The following is a 14690-nucleotide window of genomic DNA, read 5'->3' as shown; positions in this document are numbered from 1 at the left end:
GCAGCATGAATGAGCACTTGTTCAGTCCTGCTTCAACATTTTTAAAGAGCCAGACTACTTGAACCCTGTGTATTTCATTGCCAAATGCATGCAGACACCATATTTTATATGACAGACATTGACAAGTTGACCAGTTGCCACACATACTGAATATTACCCCACTTAACATTTGTGGCATAATGTGTGTCTTGCACTGTGACTAATATCAACCAGACACACTGTAAAAACAGTCACACATCCATGTAAACCCCCATCCTAACTCAAACCTGTCAAGTGAAGCGTGTGAAGCCTGAGGAAGTTTAAGGCAGAGGGAATCCAAAAGATAAATGAACAGCTGCAATATTATATCAGACAGCTACTGTGGGAAATTGTTGTATCTACAAATTCTTAAGGAAGTCAGAAAGTTATTTTTTATTGACCATAGTGCACATACACTTGGACTGAATTCATCCAAGGGGTTTACAAGGGGTCTATGGAACAAGAAAAATGGACACAATGAATCGCTGAAATGTGTCAGAAACACACATTTATAATCTGTGAGGCCACACATGTAGCCTGAAAGAAAAAAACATAGTCAAATATGTTAAAAATACAATAGAAAGTGCTGACATCATAGTTGATTAAAAAAAAAATCAATGACATGCTTGATAATCAAGTAATTCATTATTTTTAAATAAAACCAAATATTTATTTGTTGCAGCTTCCTAAAACATTTTTGTTTGTATCACATCACTGTAGTCTGAATACTTGAAGTTTTATTTTTATGCATTTTAAAGAACAATAATGTAAAATAATCTTGTTTATCCTGTCTGAGTTGTGGTCACAGCTACAGACAATTCTAATCCATCTGTCGGAACCAGTTTTATGTTGGTCCAATAATATGAATCAATTTAACTTCACACATGGTTTCTCGTGCAAAGTGACCTAAAAATAACAGATATTGCAGTATTTCACCATTCCATGTTTACATATTACAATAGGAGGCAATCAGTGATTGAATTTACACAATATAACATTTCCTTCTCTGCATAGCAAAGATGCTGATAGATGTCTTAGTTCACGGGGGTATCCTCTGAGAAAAGACAGAGCCTAGTTCTCTCCTGAGTTCTTTCTATGTACTGGGCTTTGTGGCCATCACTCAGCACTGTGGTAATGAGCTTTCTGCTGAAAAAATACCCAAGGTGATGGAAAGTCACTTTTCTGGAAATAAACAATATATGGTGCAGCCAGTCTATACAAAATTTGATATTTTCCAAATGTCCTTAAACCAAACAACCATGTGGAGGTCAGGGAATGAACAGAGTTTCAGAGAGGTCACTGGCATCGTATTTATTTCTTTTTCCAACTGCTGAAGAAACCTTTGATCCGCCTCATATTTTCGGTCTTTAACAACAGAGACCATTTTAATCTGTTTGTTAGCATATAACTAATACACACTGTAACACCTTGAAAAAAGATACTAATATTATCACATGTACAACTTTCTATTACCTATCTATTGTAAGTAGTATTGCTTCACATGCACTAACTTTGCAGTTTTTATCAGTCACTCCACCCCTCTTTTGCACATTGCTAACCAATCATGGCAGAGACTGTGGAATTCTGGGTAAACTGACACTCTTGTTTGCTTGAACTTTAAAAGCCCCTGAAAGTCAACATGGCCTCTACAGGGGCTTTTGCCTTCAAAAGGAGACCAACTACAGTGATTTAAAAGCCTGACAGCGAGGTATGCATTCAACAACAGGACGATCCGACTTTAATCTGTACCTGCGTTCAACTGTTAATTTGACATGTCTCATCTTTATTGAGCTATGGAGAAAAACAACAACAAAGAAACAGGCTTTAATGACATTTGCGGCAGGATTTCACACTCTCACAAGGATTAAATGACACCACCAACCACCAACAGAGAGACAGGTAGCTTTTAAAACAATCCCAAAGTAAACCCAAAGAGTCTCCGTTTCATCGAGGGCTTAACCTGTCAATCAACCTGTCGGTCCCCAAAGCTGAACGATCACTGACAGCAGACAAACAGAGTTCCCTCTTAATCTGTTTAATCCATCAGCAGTGTTACAGTCTCTCTCTCTCTCCATCCTCCTTTTAGCATATGTCTTGCCACCTCTGTTTCCCTTTCTTTAGCCTTCCCTCTTTCTCATTGCTTTGGGTGTTAAAGTAAGTGCTAAATTAAGGAAACAGTATGGTCTGGCTCTGTTCCAGGAGCAGTTAGCATTGTGCCTTGTGCTGTGGATTATCCTGCCGGCTCTCACATCAAAGGTAGACTCAGAGATGTGATATATTTCCCTTTCCGCTAGGATGATAATATTCTCCGGGGGAAAAAACATCAACATGGTTATCTGTATCTTATCTCTTATCTTATCTTATCTTTCTTGGCTTTGCTTGAATTATTGAGTTAACTATTAAAAAAGGAGAGGAGAAGTTAAGCTTTCAACCCTATTTTCTATTCTTTTCCACAGGCAAGAGTCAAAAATACCCTAACCCAAGTTTTTTGGGGGTTTTGCTGCATGAAAATATTTAGATCAGTACAATCAATCATATGTTCTCAAACAAAAACATCTGTACCAGTATTGGCATTCAAACCAACATGAGTCAAACCAGAGTATGTAAACTCTCTCAGAATTTATAAATCAAAAGGTGGGGCTCTGTGATTTAGGTAAGAATAATGAGTTCACACTGACTGTATGACAATGTACGTATATTATAAGTGTATTTACTTATGGAGAGGGTTAATGAGTATACATGCTGACTATGACCCCGGAGATTCATACACTCACAGCTGGTAACTCTCCAGCCACATTCTTCCACTTTAGTAATAAGGGTTAGGCTTTTTTTCTCAAGGACACTTCATTGTTAGTTGTTGTAGCTGAGAGAAACATTAATCATTAACTATCCACACCAACAGGTCATAAGCCCACTTCTCAGAGATCTGTGCTATTTCCGCTTTAACATGCTAACGCGTGGCTTATAATTCCTTTCACAACTGCGACTTTCACAACTGCTTTAGTGGTAAACGAGCAATGAGAAGGGAAGCTTTTACTTTTGAGCCCTCGCTCTCTGCTTTGCTGCTGTCAGCATCACATGACTCCTCCTCAGAAAGCTGGAATGCTGAACAGTCAGAAGTCAGACAGGAAAACCATATTTCTCACTTTATTGTCCTTTGTGAAGTTGTTTTTGCAGTAAATTGCCTTACCAAAACTCCTCTCCCCTGTTCATCCGTGCATGAGCTATTTAAAGCACTTCATCTTTCTCCTCCTCTGCTCCCTCCGTCCCTTGTTTTCTCTCTCTAGGTCTTCCTCTCTCTATCCCCTAACCTTGCAGTCTGTGTCTTTCTATAAAAGGAAAAATATGCTAGCAAGCCAGGCGGAGAGAGGCACCACCTGAGCAAAACAAGATGTTCCTTTGGTTGGAATCACAAGCTTAATTTGCATAGGCGGAAATATTTACTTGGAAAGTTTGATCAGACGTATACAGTCAAGGTGAATTTACAGTAAAGTTGTGAGAATCAATCCAGCTGCTTGCCACATTTGAACCGTCTCATTTTATAACTGCTCAACAGTGTTACAGTCTGCTGACAGTGAAGGCAGCCAAGTATGTCAGAGTCACAACAGCAGTATCATACTATTGCAGAATGACAGAAATATAACCTTTGAGGATATGTTTTGGTTCAGTTATTTTTCTCCAACTTTTCCTTGCTTAGTTTCCTTACTTTCTTTTTAAAACATCTATTATTTGCCACAAATGATGCAAGCACAGTTTAGGTCACTCAATATCTACTTTCAGAAAGTCATTCAGTGTGATATTATCAACACAACACCCCAGCAGAAAAGTTGATCAATCTTGCCAACATCACTGAGATATTTTAGTATATGACAGATTATGACAGCTGCGCATAATAATAGTGATAAGAAAATCAAGCTCAATCTGTCCATACAAACCATGTGAATTATTGCCTGTAACGAAACAAATAATGAAAACAATATAGACATTTGTAGCCATTACTTAAATTCCAGCCTTCACATCTTTATACCTTTTAGCGTACATTTTCTTTTCCTGAGAAAAGTATCATGGCACAACATTTTTTTCACATTGACACATCTGCACAGAAAGAAAGAAATCCTTACCTCCATCCTCTGCCTCCAGGATTCCCTGAAGGTATTTGAAGGAGCCCGACTGTTTGGGTTCAGAGACGGGCTCCTCGTATTCTTGCAGCATCTTGTAGACATCTGACTGTGTGTCAAAACCATTACGGCCCCCAGGGGACTGCATGGGAGGCTCTGGGCTGGGGGAGACAAGGGAGGCAAGATATTATTGCAATGCAATGTGATTAACGATGGCTAGATGACATGTGACAAAAAACATTAATCTCTTTTAGTAATAAGTCATGAGAGCAAAAAAGTCCCTCATGAAGGATCCTAGAAAACATGTGTAAACACTGGGCTTGACTTTTTTTGTGGTACTGTATCTTATTTGGCTACAGCATTTTTTTTTTAAAAACAGGTGGTGTCATGATGTGACCAAAGTAAGAATGAAACGACATACAAGACCACCAACTGGTAAGAAAGTACTTCTGAACCTTTTTTTGTTCAAAAAGACACAGTTTTTCTTTTGTTAGAACAGCACAGATGGACTAACAGAAGGAAAAACAGAGGTGTAGACTGTACACTCTACATGCGATTCCACACGCATGAAGTCTTAATCACAACAGCTCTGCGCTCCAGTTCTGCACATTCATCCATCCATCAAGTTATTCCCAAACCTAACAGGATGGATCACGTTCATTTGCAACATTCAAATACCCAAACCGCTGGGAGATGAGAAGGGCTGCTGACAGATGTGTTCAGATCCTGACACACTTAACTGCATGTTTGTCTCCAGACTCCTCTCAAGGAGTCTGAAAGGGGCGCTTCACTGCCTGTGTGTGTGTGTGTTTGTGTAACTGTGTATGTCTGTGAGAGAGACAGCCTGAGCTAGTGAAAGCAAGACTGAGTGAAACGGACACGGTGGAATTGTGTAATCAGTGTTTAAGAGAAAGTGACAGACAGCGGGCAATGAGCGGTGTTAAGATGCCGTTTAACTCTGTCCCTGTTTGAGTGTGTGGACCTCGTCAGGATTAACAGTCTAGGGGAGTGCTGGAGAGAATGTACACTGGGAGACTAAACACACATATTTATTACACACTTGAGAGGATGCAACACAACAAATAGCTTTTCCAGTCCACACGGCCATCTGTGCAGGTGCGTCAAGAGATATCCAAAGCGTGTCTGACTGCCTGTTTCTGTATGAGCATCTGTTACTGTGAGAATCTTCACTGGAGTCAGCACATGCACACATGCATCTATGGAGTATTAAAATATACTGTTTGTGTATTTTTTACATAAAATCTTACACAGTGATGATAATAGAAAGGTTGATACTGGTGGTCAATGAGGCTGGTCTAGGAAAAGTCACAGAGGGATATTTTGAAAGTTGATATGCCGCAACAGTTTGTGCTGCAGGTACTATGTGGTGATTCACTGTTTTATACATTTTTATGGAAAATATTGGGGTTAAAAAGTCATTATTTGCAGTAGCTTTTAAAGATGGGGCTTGAAAATAATAATCTAAATGATATTTTACAAAACAGTCAATTATGGTCAGATTTAGGACACGTGTTTATGTTACTGCACAGCACACACTGATCACCTCACCTGTGTGTGGCGCTGAGGCTGAGACCTCCCATCTTGCTTGGCAGAGACCTGTCTCCGTTGTTGCCGTTATGAGAGTAAAGTCCCGATGGGTTGTTGTACTGAGCATGCCCAGTTCCGTTCCCATATCCATAGCTGTGGCCGTTGTTTGGTCTGGAGTGTCCGTTATTCAGGTGAGTGGGCTGAGGAGGCTGGGGTGACAGGGGAACTGGCGGCGACTGGGGTTCAGGGGTGTACAAAGGTTTACGACTGTAACCCCCATATCCGCTGGTGATGGGCCGGAAATTCTAAAAAGAGAGAAAAAAAAAGAGAGATATTTAACAAACAGGACTAAAAGATAGCGTCACAGGAATATTTTTCATACTTTTCATGATTTGAAATCTATGTAACAACAGATGCAATGCTAAAGGAGAAAGAGCATGTCACATAAGAGCAAGAATGACTAATGTTTGAATGAGGAAAAATGGGACATGTTGCAAGATGTACCATTATGTTTTGGTTCTGAAAATCAGAGTTAAAACAGTACAGCAATGAGAAAACAGGCCCAGCGGTGCACCGCCTAGAAAACCACAATTCTTTAGAGGCAAAAAGAGTGGTTGTTCACAAATGAGGCTTTGCAGTGGTTAGATTTGAGAGAAAAACCTTTTCCACTTCATTTCTACTTCTCCCTCTTTAATAGTGTAAGGCTTATTAAGAATAAGCTTGCATTACATTTCCTGCAGATGTTTCTATCAAAACAAATAACGTGTGTGGTGTAAATATTGAAAAAAAAAGAAGAAAGTTTTCTTCTTCTCTCCTTGCTGCTTCTTCTATGAACTGAGGAGTAGCAGAGAGATACTGTAAGAGATTACATGATTATCTTGTTGACTTTGTACGTTCTTGCCACATATACATTGCTCTGCTGGACCTTTTAGAAAAAAATGTGCTGGAGTAATGCAGGACAGATGCACAGACACCTACACGTACACCACTGTATACTCAGTGAGTGTGTTTATGCTGAGGTAAAAGCCCATTTGCACAAACTCCACAGTGACATCACCAAGCCTTTCAGTGTTTTCTTCTGCAGACACACTGCTATCAGTGCGCTTCACTGATAAAGCTCATTTGCCAGCCTGGCTCGTTCATCTCAGACACTGGACTTTACAGATAAAGTTTTATTGCATGGTTTGCAATGATGTCACCACGTCTGATAGTGTCTTGGTGCTTTGAATTTTAGAGATAGTGAGCAGTTTTGACTTCGACTAAATAGGGCTGCACATTATCATAACTTTAGACTATAAACATTTCAGTTGAAATTAAGTGACTTGTTTACAAGTTAAGCAATGCAGTAGGATGGGAAAGCAGACACAAGTCATGCTTCCCAGTCAGACTGTTGTAACTATGAGCCACTGGAATGAGTGTGCATGTGTGTGACACTGTGTGTGGTTGTGTGTTTTGGGTTGGTTTAGCCACAGGGGGTGGAGGTTCACAGCCTCTCCAGACAGGATCCCTTTCATTTTAACAGACTAGTCTGCTGGATGTCATCCTGTCCTCATTCTTCACCTGGACCACACAGACACACAGACACAGACACAGACACACACACACACACAGACACAGAACACACACACACACACACACACACACACACACACACACACACACACACACACACACACACACACACACACACACACACACACACACACACACACACACACACACACACACACACACACACACACAGGTCTTCTGTAATCAGCACTTTTCAGCATGCTGGAGATGTGCTCCTCTCTGTCTGTCCCCCGACCTCCTAAACCAATTAAAACAGCTTTTAATAGAAGAGCGATACATAAAAACCTGACCAGAATTAATACCACTCCAGTAATGGACCATCAAAATAAGAGAGTTAAATGTGGACTCATAAACACTAGATCTCTCTCCTCTAAAGGTGTATTAATCAATGATATAATATCAGATCATCATATTGACTTATTCTGTCTTACTGAAACCTGGCTGCGTCAGGATGAATATGTCAGTCTAAATAAATGAATCCACTCCTCCCAGTCATATCAATACCCACATCCCTCGAGACACCGGCCGAGGAGGTGGAGTTGCAGCCATTTTTAACTCAGACCTAAAAATCAACCCTAGACCTAAACTTAATTATAAATCATTTGAAAGTCTTGTTCTCAGCCTTTCTCACCCAGCCTGGAAAACTTTACAGCCTGTCTTATTTGTTGTAATCTACCGTCCTCCTGGCCCGTACGCCGAATTTTTATCTGACTTCTCAGAGCTTTTATCAAATTTAGTCCTTAGCACTGATAAGATAATTATAGTAGGTGACTTTAACATTCATGTGGATGTTGAGAATGATAGCCTTAACACTGCATTTATTGCATTATTAGATTCAATTGGCTTCTCTCAAAATGTGAATGAGCCAACTCACTGTTATAACCACACCCTCGACCTTGTTCTGACATATGGTATTGAGGTTGAACATTTAATAGTTTTCCCTCATAATCCTTCTTTATCAGACCACTACTTAATAACATTTGAATTTTTATTACTGGACTATACACCACTGGACAGACATGTTCTTACTAGATGTCTGACTGATGGTGCTGTCACTAAATTTAAAGAAAAAATTCCATCAATGTTGAGCTCAATGCCATGTATCAATACAACAGAGATGACTTATTCTGATTTCAGTCCCCCCCAGATTGACTGTATTGTTGATAGCGCTGCAGACTTACTGAGAACAACTCTGGACTCCATCGCTCCTTTAAAAAAGAAGGTAATTAAACAACGGAAAACAGCTCCTTGGTATAATTCCCAAACTCGACAATTAAAACAAATTTTACGAAAACTAGAAAGAATATGGCGTTCCACCAAATCAGAAGAATCTCACCTAACCTGGCAAGACAGTCTTAAAACATATAAGAAGGCCCTCCGTAACACCAGAGCTGCCTACTACTCATCACTAATAGAGGAGAATAAAAATAGTCCAAGGTTTCTTTTCAGTACTTTGGCTAAACTGACAAAGAGTCATAACACTACTGATCCATGTATTCCTTTAACTCTCAGTAGTGATGACTTCATGAGTTTCTTTAATGACAAAATCTTAACTATTAGGGACACAATTAATCACCTCTTGCCCTCAATAAGCACTGATTCATCCTCTAACATAGGAAACTCAGAAACTGCTTTTAAACCTGATATTTATTTAGACTGTTTCTCTCCAGTCGACCTTATAGAATTAACCTCAATGATCACTTCCTCTAAACCATCAACCTGTCTTTTAGACCCGATTCCAACTAGGCTGCTTAAGGAAGTCCTTCCCTCTGTTAGTACTTCCTTATTAAATATGATCAATCTGTCTTTAGTGACAGGATATGTACCACAGTCTTTTAAAGTAGCTGTCATTAAACCACTTCTCAAGAAGCCTACTCTTGATTCAGAGGTTTTAGCTAACTATAGGCCCATATCGAACCTCCCCTTTCTCTCTAAGATCCTAGAGAAAGCAGTTGCTAATCAGCTGTGTAACTTTCTAAATAATAACAGCTTATTTGAGGATTTTCAGTCTGGATTCAGAGCTCATCATAGTACAGAAACTGCACTGGTAAAAGTTACAAATGACCTCCTAACTTCATCAGACAATGGACTTCTCTCTGTCCTCGTCCTGTTAGATCTTAGTGCTGCCTTCGATACTATTGATCATCAAATCCTGTTAAAGAGACTTGAACATTTAATTTGCATTAAAGGAACAGCATTAAACTGGTTTAAATCCTATCTGTCAGATAGATTTCAGTTTGTAAATGTCAATGATAAATCCTCCATGCAAACAAAAGTAAAACACGGTGTTCCTCAGGGTTCAGTGCTTGGACCAATACTATTCTCCTTATATATGCTTCCTTTAGGAAATATTATTCGGAAACACTCAATAAATTTTCATTGTTATGCAGATGATACTCAATTATATCTATCAATAAAGCCTAATGAAATCAACCAGTTAACTAAACTACAAACATGTATTAAAGACATAAAGACCTGGATGACCTGTAACTTCCTGCTGTTAAACTCAGAAAAAACTGAAGTTATTGTGCTTGGCCCTAAACACCTTAGAAACACATTATCCAATGATATAACTACTCTGGATGGCATTACTTTGGCCTCCAGTACTACTGTAAGGAACCTAGGAGTTATATTTGACCAGGATCTGTCCTTTAATTCCCACATAAAACAAATTTCAAGGTCTGCCTATTTTCATCTGCGTAACATTTCAAAAATCAGACATATTCTGTCTCAAAATGATGCTGAAAAACTAATCCATGCATTTGTTACTTCTAGGCTGGATTATTGTAATTCATTATTATCAGGCTGCCCTAACAAGTCTCTAAAGACTCTCCAACTGGTCCAGAATGCAGCTGCACGCGTTCTGACAAAAACTAGAAAGAGAGATCACATTACTCCTATTTTAGCTTCACTGCATTGGCTTCCCATAAAATCAAGAATAGAATTTAAAATCCTTCTCCTCACTTTTAAAGCTCTTACTGGTCAGGCTCCATCATACCTTAAAGAGCTCATAGTACCTTATGTACCTACCAGAACACTGCGCTCCCAGAACGCAGGCCTACTTGTGGTACCTAGTATCTCTAAAAGTAGAATGGGAGGCAGAGCCTTCAGTTATCAGGCTCCTCTCCTGTGGAACCATCTCCCAGATTCGGTCCGGAGGGCAGACACCCTCTCTACTTTTAAGAGTAGGCTTAAAACTTTCCTTTTTGATAGAGCTTATAGTTAGCAAGCTCCTAGTTTATGCTGCTATAGGCTTAGACTGCCGGGGGACTCCTACCTCCACGATGCACTGAGCTCCTCTTTCCTCCTCTCTCTCTCTCTATATCCATCCATCTATATCCAATAACATTCATGTACTATTAATGCATTTAGTAACCTACACTTCTTCCCCGGAGTTGTCTGTGCTTTCTCATCTCACAGGCAATCTGGGCCTGTAGACGTCCGGATGACAGATTCCAGTCCCGGACCTTCTAGCTTCAATGTTTATTTTCTATGTGCTTCTCTCTCTCTCCTATTCTTCCTCTCTCTCCCCTCTACCCCAACCGGTCGAGGCAGATGGCCGCCCACTTTGAGCCTGGTTCTGCCTGAGGTTTCTTCCTGTTAAAAGGGAGTTTTTTCTTGCCATTGTCGCTAAATGCTTGCTCATGTGGGAATGTTGGGTCTCTTTATAAATTAAAACTTGAAGAGTACGGTTTAGAACCTGCTCTATGTGTAAAGTGCCTTGAGATAACTTTGTTGTGATTTGGCGCTATACAAATAAAGATTGATTGATTGATTGATTGATACATCAACAAGCTCACATCTTGAACTTGGAAAAGCGCTCTCAGGACTCTGTCATTGCCCTGCCTCTAGCACTTAAGACAGATGACTTACAAGAAATTTAAAACCACCTCTTTCTACTCTCCCCGAAACCTTGGACAACAAAGATGGATGAATCCAGAAACCCGTGAACAAAACGTTAGCACATAGCCACTCATGGTTAAGGTTCAGAGAAGCAGGCAAGGGATTCAGAGCTCAATACAGCTTCAATTTCCCCGAGCCAAACCGTGTTTGAGCTGCATGTCAGAAACACCCAGCTCTCTGTGGTCCCCTCTCCAACAAACCAGACACTCTGAAGCCTGGCTCTCACCACAGGGCCAAACCAGATTCTACTCGTTATCTTTAACTCTGTTTGCGCAGATGGTGGACCTCATGTGAATTTAATAAATGATTCCCTCACTCTCTACATTGTGAAAAAGACAGTTATTATTCATATTTGCAAGGAATGACATTTAATACAACTATTGGTGCTCCAGATACATGTGTCTGGTTGATATTTCAGAGCATTTCCTGATTCACCAATGCATATCTGGAATTTTACACTGAAAAACTTCCATAATGTTGATGCAGATTCTACTATGTCCTCTATTTTGCTTGGCAGCAGAAATGCACACTCTAGGAAAATATTTTTTAGTTGAAAAAGGAGGAAGATTCTCTGGAAATTAAATCTTCTGACGAATACTGACATAATACTGATTACATGTCATTCCTTTTATCAGCAGCATGAGAGGAGTGCGAGGTCAGCTGAGGTTGTGTCACTGTCTGTTTGGACCTGTGAAACCCACTTTAATGATTACCTCATTACTTTACCATCCCACTACCCCCAAAAAAAATCCCTCCCTCCTCCACAATAAAATCTCTGTTATATCTTCAGGCATTTTAACTTAAGGTGACCTGTTTTTCAGCCTAAGACAACCTTTTGGAATTTAGCTATCTTTTATTTCACTGCTCGATTCATCTTACGTCTTTCCATTTTCTGAAAATAGGCCCAGACTAGAAGGGTGAGGTTCTTCAGAACAAAATCGATGTCCCTACATGTCTTTTTAGTCTCAATGATGATTCATTTTTACTTCTTATATTTCGACAAGAGCTAAATCTGCAGATAACAATCATTACAATAACTGTATCGTTGTCAGGCGAGCTCATTCATGTCTGTGTTCAGAGAATACAGGAGGCAAGTGGAAGAAAATCCCTCAGAGTGTATTATGTTACATGCATGCTCCTGCAGTAAAGACATTACATTTATGGCTCATAGTCTGTACAAACATGGCATGTGATGGAGGACAGCTAAATCAGATGGTGAAATCTTTAAAAGAAATATGAAGGACAAAAACAATTATTCCAATCCAGTAATGACTAATCGTGAAGAGAGCAATTTGAGTACATTTTAAAGCTAAAAAATATCAAACTAAATGAAAAAAGCATCCGCACATTCAAATCTGTGCCAGAATCTTAAAAGCTTTAAAACACAGAACAACAAAACATTAAAAGAAAACAAGGATTTATGTCTAGACTTCTAATTTCCTACAAACGGAACAATCAGCAAACCTGTCTTCTAAAAATTGGAACATCTGCAGCATTGATGTTTGGCGTCTCAGTTCTGAACTTGTTGCTCCCCAGAAGGAAAAAAACAAGCTCAGCACAGCACAGGATAGTATAATGACTTCCTTCCCTCCATCTTATGGTGATTGTAGACTCAGAGCCCACAGGTGGAGGCTGGTGTGGAAGAGTCACTTTAAAAGGTGTGTTTGGCAGTCTGCTTGTGGCAGCAAAAGATTGATTTATGTTTTGGCACTTGTTTTTTTGTAAGGGAAAGATCATGGTCTTCGTTAAATATCAAAGAAGTCAACGCTGACTTGAAGCATGAGACGTGTTTCAATATTTAACAAAATCATGATCTTTCCTTACTAGATGCATTTAAAAAGTGTTTAAGTTGTCTCAACCTCACTCAACACACTCAAGATGCTGTATGCAAACCTGGGGTCAAACAACCGCGCACTGACCCCGGCAACCTCCTCCACTTCTCTGTGATAAGGTAATTTTTAAGAGGTGAAGTTGTAAGCAGACAGGGGAAAATAAATTCTACAAGAAGCAGAATGATCAATTCCTTCACTCCTCCCAGCCCCACTTCATTAGAAAGAAAGCTGTGATTCATGTATATGAGTCGGTATAATGAAAACTCATGTCCAAAAGGTTAGATTTTTTCCTTTAAATACTGCCCTTAGATGCCTCTTTCGATGTTTGTTGTTGTTGTCAACAGCCAGGTCTTTTTCACGCATTTTCACGCTCACACTCCAGCCTGATGTGGTGTGACTACTCCTGTTTCAAGTGAACTGAACCCCTTTCCTCAAACATTCTTTTTGTCTTTCTTTCTCTTCACGCTCTTTTCTCTCTGGTCTAGCATGTCTATTGCACAGATATTTGCTCTGGGTGGATGGCAGATTTATAAGGCAGCACATCTGGTGCTCTCCTTATAAAAATGCCAGTTTGGTAACATTCAGGACCTGTAAGTGCTTTCAAGTTGCTCTGAAGTTTTGGTGGCTGGGTTCTTTTAGTACAGAAAATCAGCTGTAATCCAACTGTCTCATTAAAAAGATTTATTCTTCCTTTTCACGTCTGGACTACATATAGGTTTAATGAAGATTTTGTTTTAAGGTGACAGTCACGTTAATCTGGTCTTTGCCTTATCACCCCAAGTCCCCTGGTAACCTTATCTTGTTTTCCCAATGTAGTCATAACAGTTTAAAGTTAATATGAGCAGCTTCAGTCTATCTCAAAGAGAAACTCAGCATTACAAGCTTGTTGAAAAGGCCATCTGTGAGATCATCTGTTTGCTAATTTCTCTCTCTTGAGAGTGGCTACTCTTTCATTTTCTCCCAAATCTTAACTGCACTACTCCTGGCTCAGAAGAAGAAAAACTTCGAAAGGGGAAAAAAGACAGAGACAGAACGAGAACGAAATTCAAGAGCAGTAACTATTTATGAGAACCAGTATTGTCTACCGCCGTATGCTCATAAATTCAGATTGCCATCTGATTTCACTGACCTGTTTTACAATGGTAACCAAGCATGGCTAATGGTTCAGGATGACTGACCATGTATAAGTGCGTTTATATGCCAAAAAAGGGAAGAAATACAAAGAAAGACAGAAAAATGACTAATAAAAAAATAAAAGACAGACAGAAAGAAAGTTTGTTTTTGTATGAATGTACATGGTAAGCATCCAAGCATTTGTACGCTCTGTTGGTCTAACTGAGGTACATTTAGCAATGAGCCAAGTTCCTTCATTCATCAACCTGACTATAAGTTTTACTGATTAATAAGGTCTTAAATTGGCGAAGACTGCAGTTTCAGCTCTGGTATCTCGACCCGCAACCACAGTTTGGCCAAAAAAGGGTAGACAGACGAGCGGAGGAGGGGGTGAGGAGGAAGAGGAGGAGAAAAGGGTGGAGGACCTTAATTGAAATCATATGCCTGTCTTTAACTGAGGACCCACACCTCAGCCTGCCTGCCTCACCGGATTCACATACACAAATTCATGATAACACACCACCTCCTTCTCTGCTGCCTCCTGCATGGTTTAATCCCTCTGGACCTCCAAAATTAAGCTTTCACA

The 14690-nt window shown here is 39.8% G+C and overlaps 1 protein-coding gene across 1 annotated transcript in view; it reads right to left on the bottom strand.

The window, feature by feature from the left end:
- pdlim4 (PDZ and LIM domain 4) overlaps positions 1-14690 on the bottom strand; it is a 49239-nt gene that overhangs the window by 5735 nt on the left and 28814 nt on the right. Inside the window, exons 4-5 of the mRNA XM_062432703.1 lie at positions 5706-5989; positions 4140-4297 (exon numbers count right to left, since the gene is read on the bottom strand). Of these exons, the coding sequence (XP_062288687.1) occupies positions 4140-4297; positions 5706-5989 (442 nt within the window). The remainder of the gene's footprint in view (positions 1-4139; positions 4298-5705; positions 5990-14690) is intronic.

This window comes from Scomber scombrus, chromosome 14 (assembly GCF_963691925.1).
Source record: "Scomber scombrus chromosome 14, fScoSco1.1, whole genome shotgun sequence".
Classification (NCBI taxonomy): domain Eukaryota; kingdom Metazoa; phylum Chordata; class Actinopteri; order Scombriformes; family Scombridae; genus Scomber; species Scomber scombrus.
Note: the sequence above shows the minus strand (reverse complement) of the source record. Positions and strands in the feature narration are given on the sequence as shown.